The sequence below is a fragment of the Bactrocera dorsalis genome, chromosome 2, assembly GCF_023373825.1.
Source record: "Bactrocera dorsalis isolate Fly_Bdor chromosome 2, ASM2337382v1, whole genome shotgun sequence".
Taxonomy (NCBI): Eukaryota; Metazoa; Arthropoda; class Insecta; order Diptera; family Tephritidae; genus Bactrocera; species Bactrocera dorsalis.
This window is the reverse complement of record NC_064304.1, coordinates 30,487,229-30,510,321: the sequence shown is the minus strand read 5'-3', so window position 1 is coordinate 30,510,321 and position 23,093 is coordinate 30,487,229. Positions and strand designations below refer to the sequence as shown.

At 35.7% G+C, this 23,093-nt stretch overlaps 1 protein-coding gene and 1 long non-coding RNA gene across 12 annotated transcripts in view; one reads left to right on the top strand and one right to left on the bottom strand.

Moving 5' to 3' along the window:
- The window catches only part of LOC105231882 (segmentation protein cap'n'collar), a 138,749-nt gene that overhangs the window by 29,618 nt on the left and 86,038 nt on the right, over positions 1 to 23,093 (bottom strand). For all 11 annotated transcript variants that reach the window (XM_049448238.1, XM_049448237.1, XM_049448239.1 and 8 more), the window contains 2 exons: positions 10,878 to 10,957; positions 9,363 to 9,851 (listed from right to left, as the gene is read on the bottom strand). In XM_049448238.1, coding sequence (XP_049304195.1) covers positions 9,363 to 9,851; positions 10,878 to 10,957 — 569 coding nt within the window. The remainder of the gene's footprint in view (positions 1 to 9,362; positions 9,852 to 10,877; positions 10,958 to 23,093) is intronic.
- Positions 1 to 23,093, top strand: part of LOC125776427 (uncharacterized) — a 140,888-nt gene that overhangs the window by 46,768 nt on the left and 71,027 nt on the right. The window lies entirely within an intron of this gene.

The window sequence follows — 23,093 nt, the reverse complement described above, 5'->3', positions numbered from 1 at the left end:
CCATACACACACCAAATATACATACACAACCACACATATGCATACGTTAGACATACAACTATAAAATATTGTTAATATTTCTTCTCGTTGTTGTTGTATTTACATGCGCTACCGCTTTGCGGTTCACACGCAGCTTTGAAATTTTCGAATATTATTGCATTGCATGCCACTACAACAACAACACTTGCACTTTGGCGCTACTTTCGAAAGCTTAACTGGCAGCTGTTCTATTTATTTATGTAATTATTCGCGCGCAATTTGTCATTAACGCCCACGCGGGCAGGCGACCGTGTGTATATTTAGAGTTGTGATGGAATATTGGCATTACAATATTTGATTTCAATTTGAAAATTTGTACACACTTATATGGAGAAGTTGGTTGACTTTCAAGGTTATCAACGTTTGATAAATAATGTTGTGATTCAAGTCTTGCTTAAAGCGCTTCTAGCAAGCGTGTTTGGTTTAGTCTACTTCTCCCGCTGAGAACCTTAAAATAGTTTTTATTAACTTAATCAGGTCTAATTCTGGTTTTAACATTGATTTTAAATAAATAAAAAAAAACATTTCAAACACAAGCCTACGAGTGGTACAGAGCCTTCAAAGACGATCGAGAGACCGTCAAAGACATGCCTCGTTATGGACGATCTTCGACCTCTTCAACTGATGCAAATATTAAAAAGTGAGGGATATGATGCTTAAAATCGTCAGGCAAGTGTTAGAATGATAGCTCGACATCTATCGCGAGACCGTTCGAATTAATTTCGTGGACATTTTGGGTATGAAATGCGTTCGTGCTCGACTCGTTCCGATAAACTGAAATTTTCAAAAAGAGTGAAGACCAGTTAAAAAAGTGCTTTTTCATGTTCTCCAAACTGAAATTGCTGCTGCGTGGAACCCGTTTTCAGTCGATCGTAGATAAACCGAAATTCGCTGAAGGAGCTGAAGACCAGCCCAAAAAGTGCTTATGAAAAGTGTTTCGAGGACTGGGAAAAGGCTGCGGGAGCAAGGAAATCCAAAAGTTTTCAAAACATATCGCAATAATTAACCTACATTAAATTCTGTTAAAGTATATTATTTTCATTTATTTATTTAATCAAATGTTTCATCAAAGAAAAAACAAAAAAACTTTTCTTTTCTGATTTGCAAGTGGTTATAACTCATTTAATTCATTAAAATTTATTTCCATACAAACATTGTTGTACGAATACTTTAGGTGCGCACTGTTGTAATTAGCAATTTATTAACGCGTTGCCCTTCCCCTTAATTAACTAATAACTAATTTATAATAATTAAGATAAAATATTTGAGTGCATCATCAATGACAGGTCGTTGATTTGGAACCTAACTGACATTGTGCGCTTTCGCTAAGATATTAAGAAAATGAAAAATTAAAATAAAAAAATAATAAGTTATTTCAATAAATTTACATTTAAACCATACAAACATTAGGGTAGTACATTTAATTTGCCTAGTTTAAATTTTTTTCGGTAATATTGGGTAGTCGAAAAAGTCTTTTCGTATTTCTAATCAAACTTCAATTAATAATCAATTATGTACCATTTTTGTCGACCACTCTTTGCCATTTTTCCGCTAGAGACATTATTTGAGCAGCTGTAACTTATTTTCGAAATTTCCCGAACCGACGAAACATTGTTTTGCTAAATGAGCTCAAAAAGCTCACCTTTCCAACACTATGTGGTATGACACAATGTGATTGGTCGCACTGCAGATATACGACTGCAACGACATCTATTGAAAAATACGAAAAGACTTTCTCGACTACCCAATATATTGGTTATATGTATGTACATATCTCTCAACAGAAGCTGAAAATTTTATGCTACTTATATATAATATGATGTAGTGCATTGTAAGCATTAAAAAACTTAATTTCGTTTTTTTAAGATACGTTGTTTGGCATTTTAGTTGAGGATATATTTATTATGGTTTCTCAGTTTTTCCAATTAGCGAAAGTTTTATTATAATCCTGTTTATTTTTCTAAACATTTGCTTCTCGATTTCATATGTACATACATCTAGGAAAAAACTTGAAGTTCTGATAATTGGCGCTCTCATACATTTCAAACTTAATTTATCAACTTGGAGATAATTTTTCGTACGGAAATGTGTTTTTTTGTTTTACAATGCAATGGACCGATCAGGATCTGGTTTGGTTAAGCAATTGAACTTCGTTGCATAATTTCAAAAGTTTAGAGGAACTTTCGGTACATCTGTGGGCAGAAATTTTATAAAATGCGGGCGTAACCACGACCTCTTATAGGTTTAATGAGCATAGACTGACTTTCCGAAAGTTTGTTTGAAATAGCTATAGTGGTTTGTGGCTATAGCTATTTCAACCAAACTTTTTGAAAGTAAGTCTTTATAGGAATACTCTATATACTGTAAGAATAGTTAAATCAGGTGACAACTACGCCCACCCCTCATATAAGGATTATGTTGTACGAATAAAAATCTGAGTCCGTTTCGATATACCCTAATGTTAATGTAACGTTTTTTTTTATTTTTTTCTTAAAAAAGTTGAGCTAAAAAAATTATGAAAATTGATTTTATGTGAAATGCGTACTTTAAATGTATGAAAAAGGTCATCCCTAAAAATCCGACTTCATTTCGGTACACCCTAATGTTTATGTAAGGGTTTTTTTTTATTTTGTTTTAAAAAGGCTAACTTCCGAAGTGATTTTAAGAAAAGCTGCCGAATTGACAGTCACTACACGAATAAAAATTCGAGTCCGTTTAGGTAAACCCTAATGTCAATTTAATGGTTTTATACTTTGGTTTAAAAAGCTGAGCTAAAAACATTTTGAAAATTAATTTTATATGAAAGGCGTATTATAAATATTTGAAAACGGTCACCCCTAAAAATCCGAGTCCGTCTTGGTAAACCCTAATGTTAATGTAGCGGTTTGTTTTTATTTTATCTTAAAAAGTTGAGCTAAAAAAAATTATGAAAATTGATTTTTATATAAAATGCGTGTTTTAATTGTATGAAAAGGTCACCCCTAATGATTTCACAAAAAATCACATTTACACGATGCAGTAATTTCGAGAATCACTTAAGTGAATTTACAGTGTGAATTTGCAAAATTGCTTTATCACATTTTATTTATTGTACGATATTAATCAAACGCTTAGACGCAGTTTTACAGCAAAGGCGAAATTTCTCAAAACTTAATTTCTCAAAGCGCGCTTAGATTTATTTGAGCGACAATAAAGATTAATTATTCACTTGCTAACACTAAGCTAGCAAAAAGATATGCAAAGTGCAATCAAAACGGTGTAGATATGCATACATATATGTTTGTATGATTGCTTTTTTTGTTGTTTTAACATACAGTTTGCATAACTGTATGCATGTAGCTATGTACATATGTATGTATGCATGTTTGTAAAAAAGTCACATGTTATTGTCATATTTAATTTACCGAAACTCTAGAAAAAGCACAAAACAGCGCCGACACATGAAGCTTGAGTGACTGAGTGGCGAAAAAAAACCCAGAAAAAATAATGAAAATAAGAAATTAATGAAAAATGAAATGGAAAAAGCGCAGTTTGAATGCAATAAAGCGCTTCATTAAATCATATTGTGCGCAATGCGGTGTGAAATCGCCCAAGTGGACGCCGACAGTTTTTTGCAAAAATCACAGGCAGCGCGACAACAACAACATCAATAATAACAACAAAAACAACAACATTAATAATAATAACAACAGCAACAAACATAAGCGCAGTTAAGCAGTCACAGCAGTCACAGCAGCCAAATTGACATTTAATTACAGGCTAAGCACCAACTTTACACCAGCGAAGACACCGCTGTGGCGAGCGCTGAGCGGCAGGGCGGCCGGTAAGGATGCTTAGCAGCTGGCAGTGGCGCGTTTGAGCGATGTGATTGACCAGCAGCGAGCGCAGCAATTGTATTAGTGTTGCGCATGCGCCCTGCGACAGCCACTCTATGGAGGGGGCATAAAGCAAGCGAGCTTTGGCACGGTGTGTGGTGTGGTGTGTGTGCGAAAATGTGATTTGCGTTCGCTAGGCGCTTGGTATGCGGGTAATTAGCAGCCATCAAGTGAGTGCGCATGCGCATGCGCAGTGGAGCAACTGCTAAATTGTGCATTAAATACTTGGGGATAAGCTGCTAAATGCGTTGCTATGTGTTGAGGGAAGTCTGTGGCAGCTTTAAAGGTGTTGGAAAAAAGTGTAAGAGGAAGTGGTAAATGAAATTTAAGCAAATTGTTGCGTAAAAAATATTAATTATTTGCTGTGCTTTTTTGCGGATTTTTTTTTTGTGGTTGCTTGTACACACATACATACACACATATGCATTTGCAAGTACTATGCAAGTATGTAGTAGTTTTTGTCATTTAGCAAATGTGCCTGGTTAATGGTTTGGTAACTGCGCATGCGCCAGCAATGCGGTAGCGATAATAATTAATAAGCAATTTATGCACAAAAGTAGCAAAAATTACATGAAAAAAATACAAAAAAGCAATTGCGAAAGCCAAATCAGCATGCTGTGGCACAAAAAGAGGCGCCGCCTTTGAAGCACGGTTTTCTATGCGCTCACACCATTATGAGATAGACAAAAAAAAGTGCATAGGAAAAAAAAACGTCGAGTCACGCTGCACATATTTTTCGCCAGTAGCAGCGCGCATGCTAACGGTACTTTTAAACAAAAAATTCAATGAAAAATGAAGCAAGCACACACACACAAACAACACAAAGTAAAATTGCAACACAAACAAAATTTGCAGAATTTTCCGAAATTTTGCTCGCCCAACCACAGTCATTAGTCTTGTGTGATGACCGATCGTTCACACACAGCAAACCACCGGCACTAAACACCACACACATATAACTATACAAGTGTGAATGCGCACCTAGAACAAGTGAAGTGACCTGCTGTGCGCGCCTGCGCACAAACATCAAAGGCTTAACTGTCCTAATCCGCATGGCAAAGTAACAGCAGGTTGCAGCAACAGTTTTTCTATGCAAAAGAGACACTACACAACGGTGCGTGCAGCTCATTCAGCAGCGCTGGATTTGACGGTAATTGCTACTGACTTTATGACTACATTTGTCATTTCTTCGTGTTGCGGTTAAGCATGGCGATCGAGACTCTTTCCTATTAGCGCGCTAGGTTTTGCTGCCTTTCGCGCTATTTTCCTTCACGCTTCGCCCATAACTGCACAGTAGCCACACATATAAGCAACACACACACACATACTCATATACTCACAAATCCAAAAGACGGATTTCATAATTCCAACTGGCTTGGAGTGTATTAACGCTTAACAAAGCACCATTTACTGCCTTTGTGGCATAACAGCTTCGCTTAATGGCGCTCATTTAGGCGACTATGCGGCAGCAAGCGGTTATCTTTACAACTCATCTGTTGATGAATAGATTTCATATTTCAATATATTTGTATTTATCGGCAGATCAAGTGACAAAAAGTTGACAGCCGAAAGGGACTTAATTAAATCTGTTGTACGCCAATTTCTGAACGTTTTTTTATCCTGTCTTCAATGTGGAGATTTTTGGTACGTTTATCGGTTAGCAAGAGTGTCTACATGGTACATACATTGGATGCGAGTTTTTATCAGAAAATGTCATCCTATTACTTTACCATAATAAGTATGTATTAATTTGATTTTCTTTTCCTTTCCAAAGTTATGATGAAAATATGAAAAAATCAGGTATTCTTTTCCATCGCTATTAGATTCGAAATCTTTAGTCCAGATCGCCAACTCTTTTCATAAAACTTTTAAGATTTATTATTTTTTCGAACAAAAATGCTTTATTCCTGCATTAAAAATAAATATTCCGATTTATCTTCCCGTTTTAACGCTAAAATTTTTAGAAAGAGTTTTTTAAGTGCTATCACACTCATCTCAAACCAAATCAAAACTCCAAAATCACAACTGAAAACGAAGAAAGTTTATCACAAACTAAAATCTACATATCGTCACCTAAAATGCAAAATAGCGTATCATAAAAAAAAAAAAAATCGAAAATCGCTGTCAGATATAATAAGCAACAGAACAGAGCAGAACGTTGGTTGAACATATGGTAAAAATTGGTTGAACTTTACTTTTACTATGAGCAAACAATAGTAAGACTTTGTCAGCAAGTTAAGAAGAGTCGCAATGAACTCAGATATAGAAAATTCTGACACTGATTCATCAGAAAAACAGAGGAAAATGCGTCAAAAAGCAAAAACAATTTCGGACAATTCCACTTCTCAATCAAATAGTAGCTCCAATCGCTACGCATTGCTGGCTGAAACTTCTCCACCACACAATGTTAATAATATGGAAACGTCTACTGATGTGCCTGTCCGTACAGCACCAAAACCGAAACTAATTTTTGTGGATAACGTAAGTAATATTATTGGCCTGTTAACCATGATTGCGGAACCTGCGGATAAAGACACGTTTACCTACAAGTCAGTCAGAGATGGCAAGGTAAGGCTTATGTTCAATGATAGTGATGGCTTTAGAAGTAAGAGTTCTCACTGCTGCTAAAGTAGACTTCCACACATATCAAATGAAAGAGGAGCGGGCACATAAAAGAGCGCTGAACGGTCTTTATTGTACAACTCCTTTAAAATACATCAAGAGTGAGTTTGCCAAACAAGGACACATAGTTCGTCGCCTCACTAATGTCAAAATTAGATAACAAAAACCACAATGTCATTACTTTTTATTCACCTTGAGCCCTGAGTCAAATTTTCGATGTCAAAAGACTTTGTCGTGCAGTTGTATGTCTCGAACCAGCAGAAAATGTGTCATCCTTGCGGCAAAATAAAAAGTTAAACCAACTTGGACAACAAAGAATGGAGTTAGGTCTCTTACGATCAAGGTTTCATCTTGCCTAAGCAATAAGTTCAATGAACCTTTTAGGTTCTTCTCTGGCCCAGACGGGCCGTGCTGTATACGTATCAATTGTTTATGAACGCTTTACGAGCACCCACAAGGTACGTAAATATGAAGATCGTGGGCTAGAACGCAGGCGGATAAGGGCAAACGGAAGGTCTGGAGGCAATTTTTTTTAGTTGAAAATTTTAATTTATGTGGAGACAATCAAAGAAAAAAGTTAATATGCTAAAAATATCGGATACCAGGTGGTCAGGGTTTGTTACCGACACTATTGGCTGTTTCTAAATACAAAAATTGTATACAAATATTGTGGTCCAAACTCTCAACAAAATCGTACAATTTCGCAACATATTTTTTTGGTAGTTATTCAAGGACTTAAGTTACCGTTTTAGAACTCACCTAAAAACATTCTATCAACGAACCGAATAAATATGTTAACAAATATAAAATCAAATTAAAGAGGGGTAACCAAATTTTAACGGCTTTTACATGTTTTAAGGTCTAGAACTTAGCGAAAATAATACAAACGTTACATAATATTTATTTACCGGATCTAGTTAAAATTCCAAAAGGAAATAATCTGTCAACGAACCACAATCATTTGTGATTTAAAAAAAAATAAAAGAAGAACGAAAATAATAGAGCAAATAACAACAACAATATATAACAAAATGAGTTTTACAACACTAAAATGAGACGCTTAAAGGAAGCGCTAGAGCGCAATGAACATAATGCTAGACACAATCAAGTGAAATAAAGAGGGAGTAAAAAAAAATATTGACTGGAGCAACACAGACGGGCGGCAGGAAAAAAAACTTTACTCTTCAAACACTAGCAGTTGAAGACGACGAGTTGTCAAATCGCTGCACGAAACACAAACATACGAAGCAGCACTTAACTTGTGGCGAGCAGCAAAAGGTGCACGAACGAGTTGATGAGAGCAAATGTCTGGCTATATATTGGTTGTTGTCGTTCGCGTTGTTGTTGGTTAGTGTACACATTTCACGTTCTGATTTTATTCTGAAATTTTATGTAAACAGCCAAAACAAGAACAATAATAAACACTTCAGGCTGATTTTTTCTTGGATTTAATTTATTTGATTTGATTTCATTTGGCCGAACTGTTGAAGCAAAAAGAAAACACTTGACACATGTATATTTGTATGATGATCCTTGACGGATGAGTGGAGCGCATGCATACATAAATATATTAACGTACATATGTATGTACATATGACTGTATATATGTAGATGAACGCATGTGGCTTTAAGTGCTGTTGGAGACAGCGAGAAGGCGGCGAAGTGAACGACTTTAAGCCAGAAAACATTTTTTGGGTTTAAAGAATCCTTACAATATTTATATTTATATGAAAGTATACACTTAGAAGCTTTGAAAAGTTAAGGGAGATACAAAGTTTGCACCTCATGCATTTCCCACTTTTTATAAGGGGTTAAACTAGTGCAGAATTTGGAAAATAATCGAAAAAAGGTCGATCTGAACAATTTCCTCGGATATTGCATAATTGTCTAAGGCAAAAATCCATGCCAAATTTCTTGATGATATCTCGTCAAATGAAAAAGTTTTTCATAAACGCACTTTACTCCGATCGTTCAGCTTGTATGGCAGCTATATGTTATATTGGTCCGATATCGGCCGTTCCGATAAATGAGCAGTTCCTTGTTGAGAAAAACATATGTGCCAAATTTCAGATCGATATCTCAAAAATTGAGGAACTGAAGCTATGCTATATCGACTCAGTACTTCAAACTGATCATTTATATAGTATATGTTTTATAGAGTCTCCGACGTGCCTTACAAACTTTGTGGTAAACATAATATAACCTTTTTAGGTTATAATCATTTAGTAAATCTCGTACGATTCCGAAGGTTGGCTCAGTAGCCGCCATTTCGGATTGAAACATCGATATTCATTTTTTTTACTGATATATGTATGTATAACTCTAATATAGCTTAAAAAAGAGAAATGCGACTACTTTTTCTGTACTCCCAAAATAGATAATCCAAATTGGGTCCTACTTAAGGGCTCTTGAGTGGTCTAACTCCTTAAAACACCAACAAAGTTTTTCTTCTTCAAAGAGTTACATATGTACATAGGCTTCACTTAAAATTCTTCCAAAAAAACATCCCTGCAATTCTAAATAAAAAATAAATAAAATAAGAAATAAACAGGCAGTCAACTTTAATTGCACCTGATTGTTTTGTGTTTCATTTTGTTTTCGTTTCACTTTTTCTTCTCCACCTTTGTAACCACTTTTTGACCTTTTAATTGTTTCATTGCATTCAAACCTCTTTTTCAGCTGACGTTGATTGCATCAAAGGTCGCACACACCCACATACACACGCAGGAAAATTGAATTACATATGTCTGCAATGCACCTTTGCACCCTCCCGCTTGCTCAACACCAATCAAACAACCATCTTGAGTCTGTATTCTTTGCACTTACCTGATGGTGACCATGATGGAAGCCGCCTGCTTGACGGTGGAAAGCACTATTCGCGCCGCCGCCAACATAACCCTGCATGCCGGCACCGCGTTGATGCGAATGATGGTGGTGGAATGGCGATGGTGGTGCTCCGGCTGATTGTAACATCATATCGAAATCGGCTAATTCCTCGCGTGCTTCGTCATCTAAATCGAAAAGTGGCGATGGCAATGAATTGACTTCGATCTCCGACAGGGATAGATCGAAATCGTCAATATAATCTTCCTCAGTTTTGTCCTGTTCCTCTTTGGTGGTGCCGTCAGTGATTGTGCCGAGTGTTTTCTTTGCCAAATCTTCGTCTTTGCCGTTAGATATGATAGCACTGACGTTCTTATTTTCGTTTAGCTCGTCTTCGCCGGTTTCCGTTTTGGTCTTGTCGTTGTTGTTATTGTTGTTGTTAGTTTTGGCAGCCGCAGCTTTCGATGTTGAAGCGACAGAATCGTTTGAGCACTGTGTGAGTGGAATTGAGGTAAAATTAAAACTTTTAGACCCCTTTTATGTATATAAATGTAATACAAAATTGGTTCAAAATGTTGAACCATATACTAAGGAGCCGGATTTAAATTTATTTTAAAATTCTGTTTAAGTTTTTATACAAATATAATATTTTGCGTTATAAACGAATGATTTCGAAGAAAATTAAATCTTGCGTTATAAATGAACAATTTCGAAAATTATATATAATTTGAAGTTACAAACGAACAATTACGAAAAAAAAATAAATTTTGAGGTTATAAAGGTTTTTGAGGTTCAAACAAAATTAAAGTTTGTGGATATGGTTATAAACGAACAACTTCAAAAATATTTCGTTTCGAGGTTATAAATGAAAAATTTCGAAAATTATATATATTTTAAGGTTAAAAACGAACAATTTCGAAAAAAATTATATTTGGAGGTTATAAGCGAAGACAAAATCAAATTTTGTGGTTATAAACAAAAAAATTGGAAAAAATTATATTTGGAGTTTATAAACGAACAACTTCAAAAATATTTCATTTTGAGGTTATAAACGAATAACATCAAAAATATTACATTTTGAGGTTATAAACGAAGAAATTCGAAGAAAATTTTATTTGGAGATTATAAACGAACAACTTCAAAACAATATTACATTTTGAGGTTATAAATGAAAAATTTCGAAAATTATATATGTATATTTTAAGGTTAAAAACGAACAATTTCGAAAAAAATTAAATTTTGGGTTATTAAGGCACAATTTCGAAAATATTGTATTTTTAGGTTATAAATGAACAATTTTGAAAATAATATATAATTTGTGGTTATAAACGAACAATTCCGAAAAAAATATATATTTTTGGAGGTTAGAAACGACAAATGTATATAAAGTTATTAATAAAACAATCATTATGAAAAATTCAAGATTAACCAAAAAACTGAAAAAAATATTTCATAAATCCGCCAAAAAATATTTTTCTCTTTTGTTTTCTATTCCAGTTATATTAAGTCTTAACTTACCTCGTTATTAATATTCCCGAATTCAGCCAATTGTAGTACGTCGTTAAGAATTTCGTCCAGTGGCAAACGTATATATTCACCTATAAATTGCAAAAATAGAATATTAGTATAAATAGAGAACACTAAATTTACAAAGTATATGTTGGAAAGTTAAATCTTTATGAAAGAATATGCCGTGCCGAATTTAAGCCGAGTAAGATTTTGAGTTTCTTAAATTCTCAAAAAAGTAAGACACTTCCAGGAATGCACTTGAACTGTGCAATTGATCGATTTCGCCAAAGCAAATAATTAAAAACAAAAATATTATATATAAAAACAGCGTCAACACACACACATAATATGAAAGTAAATGCAAACATGTAAATATTTTGATTGACAGTAAAAAGGAGAGAAATGCATTCAAAAGACAATAGTCGAGAGCCCCTCACATTCAAAACAAACAAGAAAGGATACTGCAGAAACCAAATTCCATAATGATTATGTGCTCGGAGCGCAGACACAGCGCACATGAGTTAATGCCCCAGAGAGCGATCAATTTTTGGTACCGAGTGAGCATAAAATTTTCAGAAAAACACAGAGTTTATTTTGATAAACAAGTAACGGATATTTGTATAAAATATTTTGAGTGCGCATACAGACCGCTTTTCACTAGATTTCGAAACATCAAAGCAAGCAAATCTTACTATAATGAACAGCGCTGTGGGAATACGCCATTATGACGACTGTGGGATCTTCACGGAGCCATTTTGAGCGAATAAATATGCACCAAAATAACGCCCAGTAGTGGCTACCGTTTGCGAAGCGAAACAAGCAGACCACGCTGCCATTAAATGCAGCTTGAGAAATGAACGATGTGGAAACACCTTGAGCACTGGCACAGCAAGAGCGGAGCGGTCGGTCTCTTGATAATTGCTTGAATGCTGCGCTGCGCGCTTAGAGCGGCAGACCGGCAGTCACGTTTAATGTTTAGTAAAAGTTTATATTAAAAACGCGCATCATTAATCATAAAAATTCACATTTCAAAACGCACACAATGCAACAACAAAAGGAAAATCAAAAATGTGGAAAAAAGTACGGAAGCAGATGCAGATCGCTAAACCAACAATCCATTGACAGAATGCGATTATTATTATTTATGATAGCAAAGCATATACATACATACATATGTATATGTAGTTATTCACTTATGTGTAGGTAGTTATTGTTCCTAAGTGCATATGAAAAATTAATAAATTTCTTTTGAATAGTCAACGGAGGAAATTTTCGCTAAATCATTCTTACAACTTTTGTATCGATTACACATTATCGTTGTACAAACACACATACAAACGTATACACATATTTTATATATTCATTTTTAGAAATACATTGCTGTTATATACATACATACATATAAGGGCAACTGCTTTCTTAGCTAAAGCAAAGTAAAATGCTCTCAGTTAGTCGCTAAAGAACTGATATCTGCTGAGTATGAATGAAGTAGAAAAATGTATCAATGAAGTAGAAAAATCTCCGAAGAAATCATTCCGATCGGACTACTATAGCATATAGCTGCCATACAAACTGACCGATCAAACCCAAGTTCTTATATGGAAAACATTTTTATTTAATGCGATATCTGCACGAAATTTGGCATAGATCATTTTTCAAGGCAACGCCACAATCTCCGAAAAAACTTTTCCAATCGGAACACTGTAGCATATAGTTGCCATACAAACTGACCGATCAAAATCCAGTTCTTGTATGCAAATCCTTGCATTTGTGTAAGGTATTATACCTTCCTTGCCACCGAAGTTTTCTCTTTTTTTTTGTTCAACTAGCCACTTACAACAATTTAGTACAACAAATTTACACAAGCAAGCCAAATAAGTAGCTGGCATACAGGCTATTGCCATATAACCAAGCACAAGCTGCATTTTAACTTCGCACTTGGCATGCGACATTATCGCACAAAACTATCTACTGTGCACAAAACAAGAACTTATTACAATTGCTTGACAAAATCTGTACCAAACACAGGCGCCTATATGCATACTTATGTATGTATAAATGTAAATATAATTTTTATCAGAAAATTACTACTTAACATCGCCAAGTAAACAATGGCCGCTTGAAAAACCAAAAAAAAGCAAAAAAAAAAACACGAAAAATTCTGTGGAAAAAATATAGTGGGCGAAGCATGTCAGGTAGTATGACAGACAGCCAACCATGTAGCCGTTTAAGGTTAGAATAAAAGAGCCAAACACTTGAATAGGGTCAAAATTAGAATAAATATGCCTTGCTGCACTGCCCAGACTACCAAAATGTTACCCAAATAGTATAAAAAAAATAATAAAAAATAGTTACAAGAAAAAGGGCCAGCTAGCGTTAGAATTATTCAACATTCTAACGCCGTTTGTTTTTATTGTTGTACGTTGTATGCAGGGCATGTGGTGTAGTTGGGCTTAAACACCCCAAATCAAACAACTGTTGGCTTTACAAAACAAAACTATATATTAAACATAAAAAATATGCTTACAACCGCCAATAGTACATGTTGTTGTATTATATACATATATACATTTTTGTATTGCGCACCCACCTTCGTTTTTCTTGCTGCTTCCTACTACTTTTCCTATAATTCTCTTTTACTCTAACGCTCAACGCGTCCAAGCCATATTTTTCCAAGCGTTTCGACCATAATTGTCGCTGTTATTTTAGGTCGTTTCTCACTCGATTTAGCCCCGCTGTTGTTGTTTTTATTCTGTTTCACTTAATTCAAAAAAAATTTTTTTTTGCTTCTAACAATTCTTGGACAACTGAATTTCGAGCAATATTCAAAGTTTTTGTTTACTTAACATTTACCCACAAGTACACACATACATACTGATACATATATACACAATACATATACATCAACACACGAGCCTTTCAGGCACTTTAATGCCCATTCGAAGCCACAGAAGAAAGGTGTTTTACCAACTGCGCCCTATGAAAATATTATTCAATTTGTAGCTGGCTTTGTATACACATACATACACACACACATCACTTGCTTGTATGTGTGTGTATTTATGTGCATTTTGGGCATTTTTGTTCGAATATTTGTATTAAAATATTGTAGTTTTTGAATAGTTTTTGTATATTTGTCAGCGGCAATTAGAAGCTGAGGTGCGGGGTTGGAAGGCCTGCATATGTATGCATGTACATATTTACAAGTATGTGTGTTCAAACATTGTCAAGAAGGAAATATTTGTTTGGTATAATTGCTATATATTGTCTATTGCACGAAACAATTTTATTTTACTTTTATTGGAGGGGGCGAGCGCATACATTTCTATTAGTATGGCCGGAAGGTTCCAAATAGAATATTGAATAAACAGTCAGTGGTCTTACTGGCATCGCAAGGATCAGTGAAACCCAATTTGAAAGATTATTTGCACCTAAGAAAATGAAAACAGGATTGGTTCCAAAATCACTCAAATTTTTCGAAAACAGCGTCGCGTTAACGTCTGTGAAACAATATTTTCCGACTGCCAGGATCCCATGAAGTAGTAGTCGGTATGCTCAACCCTCTGATATATTTGGGTCTTTACTATTTTCGAGCGGCTTGCCAAGAGATGACATAACCTGATTATTATATTCGTTGCTTTAATATTCCGAACATGCTTTGAAAAACTACTATCCTTGTGCGTCTTCTTCAAGATTTCTCATTTATTCAAAGCGTAAATAAAAATATTTATTTCTTCACACAAATATGGCGAGCTTTAACAACAAGAAATTAATCTACACTACCGTAATATGAAAAAAATCTCAGACGAAAGCCATCGTATTTTGGTGGACACTTATTGGTGAACATTGGCCAGCTCACGGGTTTGCACGACTTAAAAGAGGTGATTTTGGCTTGAAGGACGCAGATCGTTCTGAACCGCCAAAAAAAGGCTGAAAATGAGGCACTGGAAGCACTAATCGAAATGAAGATTGGTACAAAAAACAAAAAGAGATCACAAAGTTTTTGGATGCTGCTCAAGCAGACATTTCAAAATGCTTAAATGTAGACGGATACATTCAAAATCAAGGAAGTTGGGTGCGATATAAACTGAAGCCAAAAAACTGCGAAAGGAGATTTTGAATATCAGAAGTGCAGCTTGAACGCTAGAAAATGAAATAGTTTTTGTGAAACCAGCCAAATGAACGGCAAAGCCATGAAGTCGTGGATTTTTGCTGGTATCAGAAGAATGTGCTGTATTATAAGCTTTTAAAACCGCGTAAAAACATTAATGGGGAACGCTGCCGAGAACAATTGGGCAAACTAAAGCAACCGATTGTCGAAAAATGACCGGAATTTTCTATTACATACAAGACAATAATTTTCCAACATTACACCGCTCAGCCTCATGTTGCAAGACCGGTTCAAAAATATTTGGAAAAGAATGGCTGGCTTTTGCCTCATCCGCCTTATAACCCATACCTTGTCACTTCTGTGTAGCATATTTTCTGGTCGAAGCAAAACGCCTTCACTGGAATACGGTTCAAATCAAGAACATGTTATTAAAAGTTAGTTTGATTCATTCTTGGCCGCCAAGCCGTCCCAGAGCTTTTGGAATGGAATGCAGAAATTGTCGGAGAGATTGGACAATGTAATGGATTCGGATAGGCACAAAAATAGTTATAGAAAAATTAATATTTTAGAAAGAATTTATACTTTTCAAAGCCTTCAAAGACGGCTGCGAGATCGCTGGAGACATGCAAATGTTCTGGACGTCCTTCGACCTTTTCAACTGATGAAAATATTAAAAAAGTGAAGGATATGGTGTTTGAAAATCGTTAGGCAAGTGTTAGAGAGATGGCAAGAGAGCTCGACATCTCTCGCGAGTCGTTAGAATGATTTTGGTGGATATTTTGGGTATGAAACGAATTCCGCTGCTCGACTTGTCACGATAAAAATGAATTTTCTTCAAAAAGAGTACCGTAAACAGGCATGCTTGATCGTATGAATTCCGATCCCACATTCATGGAGATCATTATAACTGCCGATGAGACATGGGTTTATGAGTTTGACATGCAAACAAGTTAGCAATCATCGGAATGGTATAAAAATAGGTGCCAAAACCAAAAAAAAAAAAACAACCACGCCAAGGCCATTCAAAAATGAAGGTGATGCTCGTTGCTTTTTTCGATATTCGTAGTTTGGTGCATCATGAATTCGTTCCGGAGGGACAGACGGAAAATAAGGAGTTCCATTATTTCTTTATTGGAACGCTTGTGTGAGAACATTTGCGAAAACGGTCGGAATTGTTCAAGAACAATCGCATCGAAGCACGATTCTGACCGAATTTAAAGTAAAAATGTAATGAATTACATCGATTAACCACCGTATTCACCAGACTTGTCTCTGTGTGATTTTTCTTGTTCCCAAACTGAAATTGCCGCTTCGTGGAACCCGATTTCAGTCGATCTAAGAGATAAAACAAAATTCGCTGAAGGAGCTGAAGGCTATCTCGAAAGCTGCTCATGAAAAGTGTTTTGGGGACTGAAAAAATCGTTGACATAAGTGAATTACATCTGGTGGGGATTACATTGAAAGCGACAAAAAGAAATATTGATGAAGAATTAAATATTTTACGTTTTATTTACAATTTCTGGATACTTTTTTGTCACAATGTATAAAAGATAAAGAATTACAACAATTTAAGAGTTCCTTTAACTTTTTAAACTGGATATTGAAGAAAATCATATCATAAAAAAGGCGTCGGCTTTACTATTTTCAGTTGTAAATACCGTTCAAACTGGTCATAACGGTAAAAAACGATTTTGAGAAATTCCCTTCTGATAATTAAAGAACAAAGATTATTCAGCTGAGATAATAATGATGAAAAGATATGAGGGGCAAATCTTATTATTAATAATTAGAGAAGTGACAATTTTTGAAACAAATTTTTGAAAAATGCTGCTTCAAAAGCTTCATTTGTATGTACATATGTACATATGTAATAAGTAATTAAAAATTAGTAATTAAATTTCAATTCCCAATAATGAAACTAAAATAACACTTTACTCTTAATGAAGTCCTAAAAATAAGTGCCATTACAGCTCGATAAAATTTAATATATGTATGTATGTATACATATGTATGTACATATGTATGTATGTTTGAAAATAGATATGGTTATTTATCCATATGAAGATTGACATTTAAGCCAGCACGTCGTTCAAATCGCACACGAGTAGATTGAAATGTGCCAAGACAACACAAGCATACATACATACACATATATATATGCGTTTATCTATTTCAAGTGCACTTCAAAACTCAACATAATTGCAATCAAAGTTAAAATAACAATAGTAACAACAACAACAAATGCAAAGTACAAAAGCAAATAGTGTAGATATTGAGCTAAAAATCGTAATTTATTTATATTGTGATTGATACGCACCTAAAATTCAATTGCGAATGCACATGTATGTGTGTGCGTTGCAATTTGGTCAACGAAAAGGGTTACGAAGAGGTGACACAATTGTTGGGTTGTCGCACAATGCTAAAACTGACGATTGCATAACACAAAGCGCAGACAATAAAGGTCCGTTTGCTATTATTAGTTGTTGTTTTTTTTTTTGCAAATTTTGGTGACACAAATATGTTGCAAACAAAGGGTTGCACAAAAGATGCTGGCAATATAAAGTGTGTTTCTTCACAATTGCTGTTGAGACACTTTTTGTTGTTGTTTTTAGTGATATCTATTGTTTGCAGGCTTGCTTGCTTTAATTTGTTGTTTTTATGAAAAAGGTTTTTGGTGGCAAGTTGGTTATCTCAATACTTTGTTGCTATTGATTTTTGTAACTTTTTTGCTTTTGAATTGAACAAAACTCTCAAGCTGCACAAGTTTTTAATATTTTTTAATACAAAAATGTTTTGAATATTAGTTTGAAAAATTTTTGCCAAGTAAACTTGCTACTTTTGAATATTTATTTTTTTAATATTTTTTTTTAAGTAAGCATACAATTTTTTTTTTAATATCTTATAATCAGTAAAAATACCAGTTTTGAATAGTTTTTTTTTTTTTAATATTTTATCAACTTACTAGTTTTGAATATTAATTTTTACAAAGTTTTGATTTTTTTTTTATTATTTTTTTACTATTACTTATAGCTTGACACAGTTACACAATTTTTTCGGCTTTTAATATTTATTTTTATTAAAAATCAAATGTTTGCATTTAGTTTTGAAATATTTTCACACATCTGAAATTTTTGTGCTTCAGTTTCTTTGCACTTGCCAGCCGTCGGCTATTTTTCCGCGTTTACACTGCAGCGTTTTCACAAGCTGACACTTTACACGCCCGAAAGCAAATGTTTCCTTGCAAGGATATTTTCTTATCGACACTTTGACGCCCACTTCAACTCGAATTGCCGTGTCTATTGCGCAAAAGTCGCAGCGCTACACACAAAAAACAACGGTTTAGCTCCACGACAATACATATTTATGTATTACTATTTGGTGGTGGCGTCACCACTTCACTCTTGCCAATTGCGTGTCTGAAAAATGAACTTTAACGCCGGCGAATTGCGTTCACACGTCGGCTAAGTCGGTTAGTTGTTGGGAGTGTTATGCGTCCACCATCGACCGAAGTGCGTTCAAGTATAAAAATTTCAATTTGATTCTAAATAATTGGCCCGCAAATGGCGACTCGCGATGGCGTTGGATAAACTTTCAGGCACACACACACACTCATACACGCATACATACATCTCCACTTTAAGCAATAAGAAAATAATTGCTGTCAACGGCGCTGCTGCTGCCGCTCAGCTTCAGTCAGCGACGCAAGAAACTCGGCTTTAACCGGTATTCATGCACACACTCTCCAATACTCAAACTCCCCAAACGCTGCCACCGCAACAGCGAACGTCAACGTCACTGCCAGCAGCACGTTATTGGTATCCAAATTCGTATTGGATATGTGCAAGCGAGAGGCCTATACAGAACAGCAACTGCGCACATGCGCCCAACACGAGCAAGCGTTGGCAAGCAGAGCCGCCACAACACATACACACACACACGCAAACAACGGCTCACTTACACGGTGAACAACCGCTATTGCGCTGCTGCGACGGCATGAAATAGAGGCGGAGTCTCATTGGCGTTCACACCATTTGCTCAAGCAGCGCGCTGATTGTTTGTTGGCATAACCAAGCGCTCGTTTACGCTGTGTGTGTGTTTGCGTGTGTGCTAATACCGGTTCGTATATCCAAGCGCATACTCGCAATGGTGTGCGTGCTTATGGTGGTTGCGTTGCTTGCTGCCTTCCATTTTCAATATGGATGCCGCTGCTGTGCATCCATGCAGCTTTGACTTGACTTCACAGCAGGAACAGGTTTCTTTTTTGTTTCTTTTTTAGAGTAATTTCCTTAGATTGTAACATGTTTCTTTCTGGCTGACTCTTTGGGGTTTCTTGCTTCTGCCCAAATTGTTTTTGGCATTTTTGCTGCTATTATACACTTGTAAGCAGAAATGTGCTACTTAGATACATATACATAGTTTTATGTATGTATGTACATAATTGGAATAAAAGGCTACTTATCTCGAATTTCCCATTTTTTTTCAATTTATATTGTTTTTGCTTTTTATTCAAAGTTAATTTAAATGCTTATGGAGAGGATATTATTATAAATGGGTTCAATGTTCACAAGAGATCAACTTTCTTTAATGCTAGCTGATTTAACGAATTGGAATTACCATCGATGAGTTGATGAGCTACATATTGCGATATTAGTTTTAGGTTGTGAATGCTTAAAAAAAAAAGAAAAGAAGACATGAAGTCATAAATAGCGCTAACACGAACAAAATATTACTTCCAATTTCCTAAGTAGTAAATTACTGTCTCGAAAAATCGTATATCAGGCTCACAACGCAACAAAATTACTCATCTTGTGTCAACAAAAAGATTTCAAAATGGTACAGACCGCGTGAAACCGATATTAGTGTTGACAAAAATATAGCTCGCAGAATAGCTCAGCTGATCCCTTTAAGTCAGCCCGAGGAATTATGTTCGAAATTTATGAAGATTATGGTGTGTAGAAAGCTTGTAAGAAGACGACTCAGCGAAGGTCCACTTTTCGGACAAGTTAGCAGGAAAAAACCACTCTTGTCAAAACGCCAGATTAAAACTCGACTGGCATTTGCAAGGATCCACCAGCACAATTTTGAAAGAAAGTGCTTTGAAAACAGGAAATCAAGAAAAATTGGATGGGACCAGAAGGAAAATTGTATGTCATAACCAAGGTTAAGCGCTTAAACCGCAAAAAAACAAATAAAAAAACATTAATGCACGCTGGTGGAAGTATCTTGGTCTGGGTTGATTCAGTATTTGGATATACTTTCAAAACTGTTTTCTTAGTTTTGTTCAGCTTCGATGACTCGTTATAAAACTAATACAGTTTTTAGGTATTACTACGTGGTGGAATCTTTTGTCGGCAGCTCGCCATAAACTCTAGTTTCAGACTATCCTGATACAGTAGTTTCTTTCAAGCGGAGGTGGCTGTCATCAAGGTGGCAATAGATGTACTGTTCTGAAATGCAGCTTCCTTCAAAGAGGTGTTCATTCACTTCGATTGCCGAGCAGTCATATTGGCTTTGAACACGCTGACTGTGTGCTCAATCATAGAGTGCATGACCTCCTTAGCAATAGCTTCAAGCTTGTTCCAAATTATAATGGTGTCCGGTCACAGCGGAATCGCCGGAAAGTGGAAAACTGATGAGCTTGCTAGGGAGAGCACCCTTTCGCCAAGTTCATCATTCGATGTCTTCTTGAGTTTTAGCATTGGACTTTTGGACCTCCAGTAAGCTCAGCAAGCACTGGTCAACAAATAGAAATCCTTCTTAGCCGGATTATATTGTAAGAGGACCCCCGCATTACTGGCTCTTAGCAACGTCAAAATGGCCCAAATTGTTGGTGTTCCAACTGGACGCTGGATTTGGTCATATAGGTTCACATGCGATACGACTAAATCCCACGACCTTTACCAAAGCTGTATGGGGGGAGGCGAGGTAGAAACATGTTGTCGTTTCCTTACCACCCGGAAATCAGCCGAATATAATGGCAAAGGTGAGCCGAGCGCGAAAAAACCACCGCAATGCAGGCCAAAAATCAAGGATATGGTAACAGTTTTCTTCGATCAGCGAGGTGTGGTGCACTCCAAATTCCAGCCGACCGGCCAAACTGTCAACAAGGAATACTTTGAGTGTTACGTGTTATTTTCGTGAAGCTATTCGTAAAAGGAGACCGGAGTTATGAGCGGCCAAGTCTTGGTTTTTGACTTGCATACTGCATTGATTCTTCATGAGTTTTTCGCCAAATTTCCAACCAATATCGTGCCACAACTACCGTATTTGTCTGATATAGCTCCGTGCGACTTCTGGCTACTCAGCAAACTCAAAGAAACGCTCCGGTGAGAACGTTTTGAGTAAATTGAAGAAAGCTATTCCGGAAATTGATTTTAACAAGTGGTACGAGGATTGGTGAAAACGTTGGCACAAGCGTATGATGCTAAGGGGGATTACTTTGAGGGCGACGACATCGATTTTGAAGAATAAATAACAAAGTCTTAAATCTTTTGCTCACAGTGGTAAACTAATCTAACCTAGATATTATAGCAGCAAAACAGAAAGAAATGTGACTAATCTAAAATCTTGGATTTAGAAGAGAGATAGTCTAAAAAAGCTCCCAAGCTTCTCTAAGCTGATGTACCAAAATATCTATTATTTATCCATAAATTATTGAGAACAAAAACTTCCAAATTTTGATTTTGGCTTATTGCTATAAATAAGCTTTAATTACATAATGCAAATTAAAATTCAATCAATTAAAAAAAATAAAAATAGAACCCAGCTAATTTGCTAAAATTTTATTGACCTACATCACAGCGGCAAACGCGAACAGCATGATCATGCATACATACATACATACAGATACCTATAAAATGTAAACATGATTTTAACCAACTCATTTTGAGTGACTTTTGAAATGCGACTTTTTGCGCATTTTTTCTATTATTATTGTTGTTGTTGTGCTAAAGTTGGCTGTTGTGCTTTGCTATTTGCAAATATTAGCTATCGATTTCGAAAATAAACCATTAATGGTCACTTTTCTACACTTGCTTGCAGTAAACACCTTCGAAAATGATATGCATAGCATTGCACACATACATACATGTATATAACTGAGAAATTCTTGACCTAAAGATAGTAAAGCATTAGTACTTGTACTTTTTTACCAATTCATTGCGTTCATCATGATGCTTGCGCTTTTTACCAAAAAGCAACAAATATAACAACAACAACAATGCCAGTTTGGTGTTATGAATTGTGAACCGGCGCGTCATACATATTTGTACATAGAAGCGGCACAAGGTGCGCACACCCAGTGTAATGATGATGACCGCTTAGCGCCTGTTGTTGTTGTTGTTGTTACTGTCGTTAAAATTGCGGTAATTGTGGTTATGCTAGGTCGACTGGCAAAGGCTGACAACAAGTGATTTCAATATTCATATTCATTCATGAATTCTCATTAAAATCAGATGAAATACTACGGAGTGAAATAGAGAGTACTCACACCGGTGCTGTAGATTAGCCGCGTCAAAGTCGACGAAATTCGAATGAAATGAAGTGGTGAATGAGTGAATGACCGGTGAAGCGACGGCCAAGCGGTGGCCAAACGCGTTCGACCCACAACGCAATGAATTGCGAACAGCGTACCAGAAAACAACAACACACACACACCTCTTTTTAGGTTTTTTACTTGTGTTGTTGTTGTAAAATAATAATAAAATTTTCAATTTACGCAAGTTCATTGTTGACAATAAAACTATCATATCACGCCTGCTGCTGCTGCTGTTGTTGTTGTTGTGTCTGTCGAAGTGGCCATCTGCCGCGCTATATGAGTAGACATACATACATCTGTTTTGTTTTTGTTGTATGTTGTTGGCTTTTGCTATTTGGCAGCAACGTCATCGTAGTTGCCGCTTATGACGTTCAGAATTGTAGTCAACGTTGTTGTTGTTGGCACACTATAAACATAACTTTTTATGTTTATTTTGGTTAATAATTACGTCCCAAAAATGTTTGTTGTCAGTTGGTTGTAACTGGTAGCAATTGTCGATAATTTTCAAGCACACACTGTACAGAGGTTGCCAGACAGCAGTATTTTTTAAATACAATTTTCAATAGTACTTCTTTCC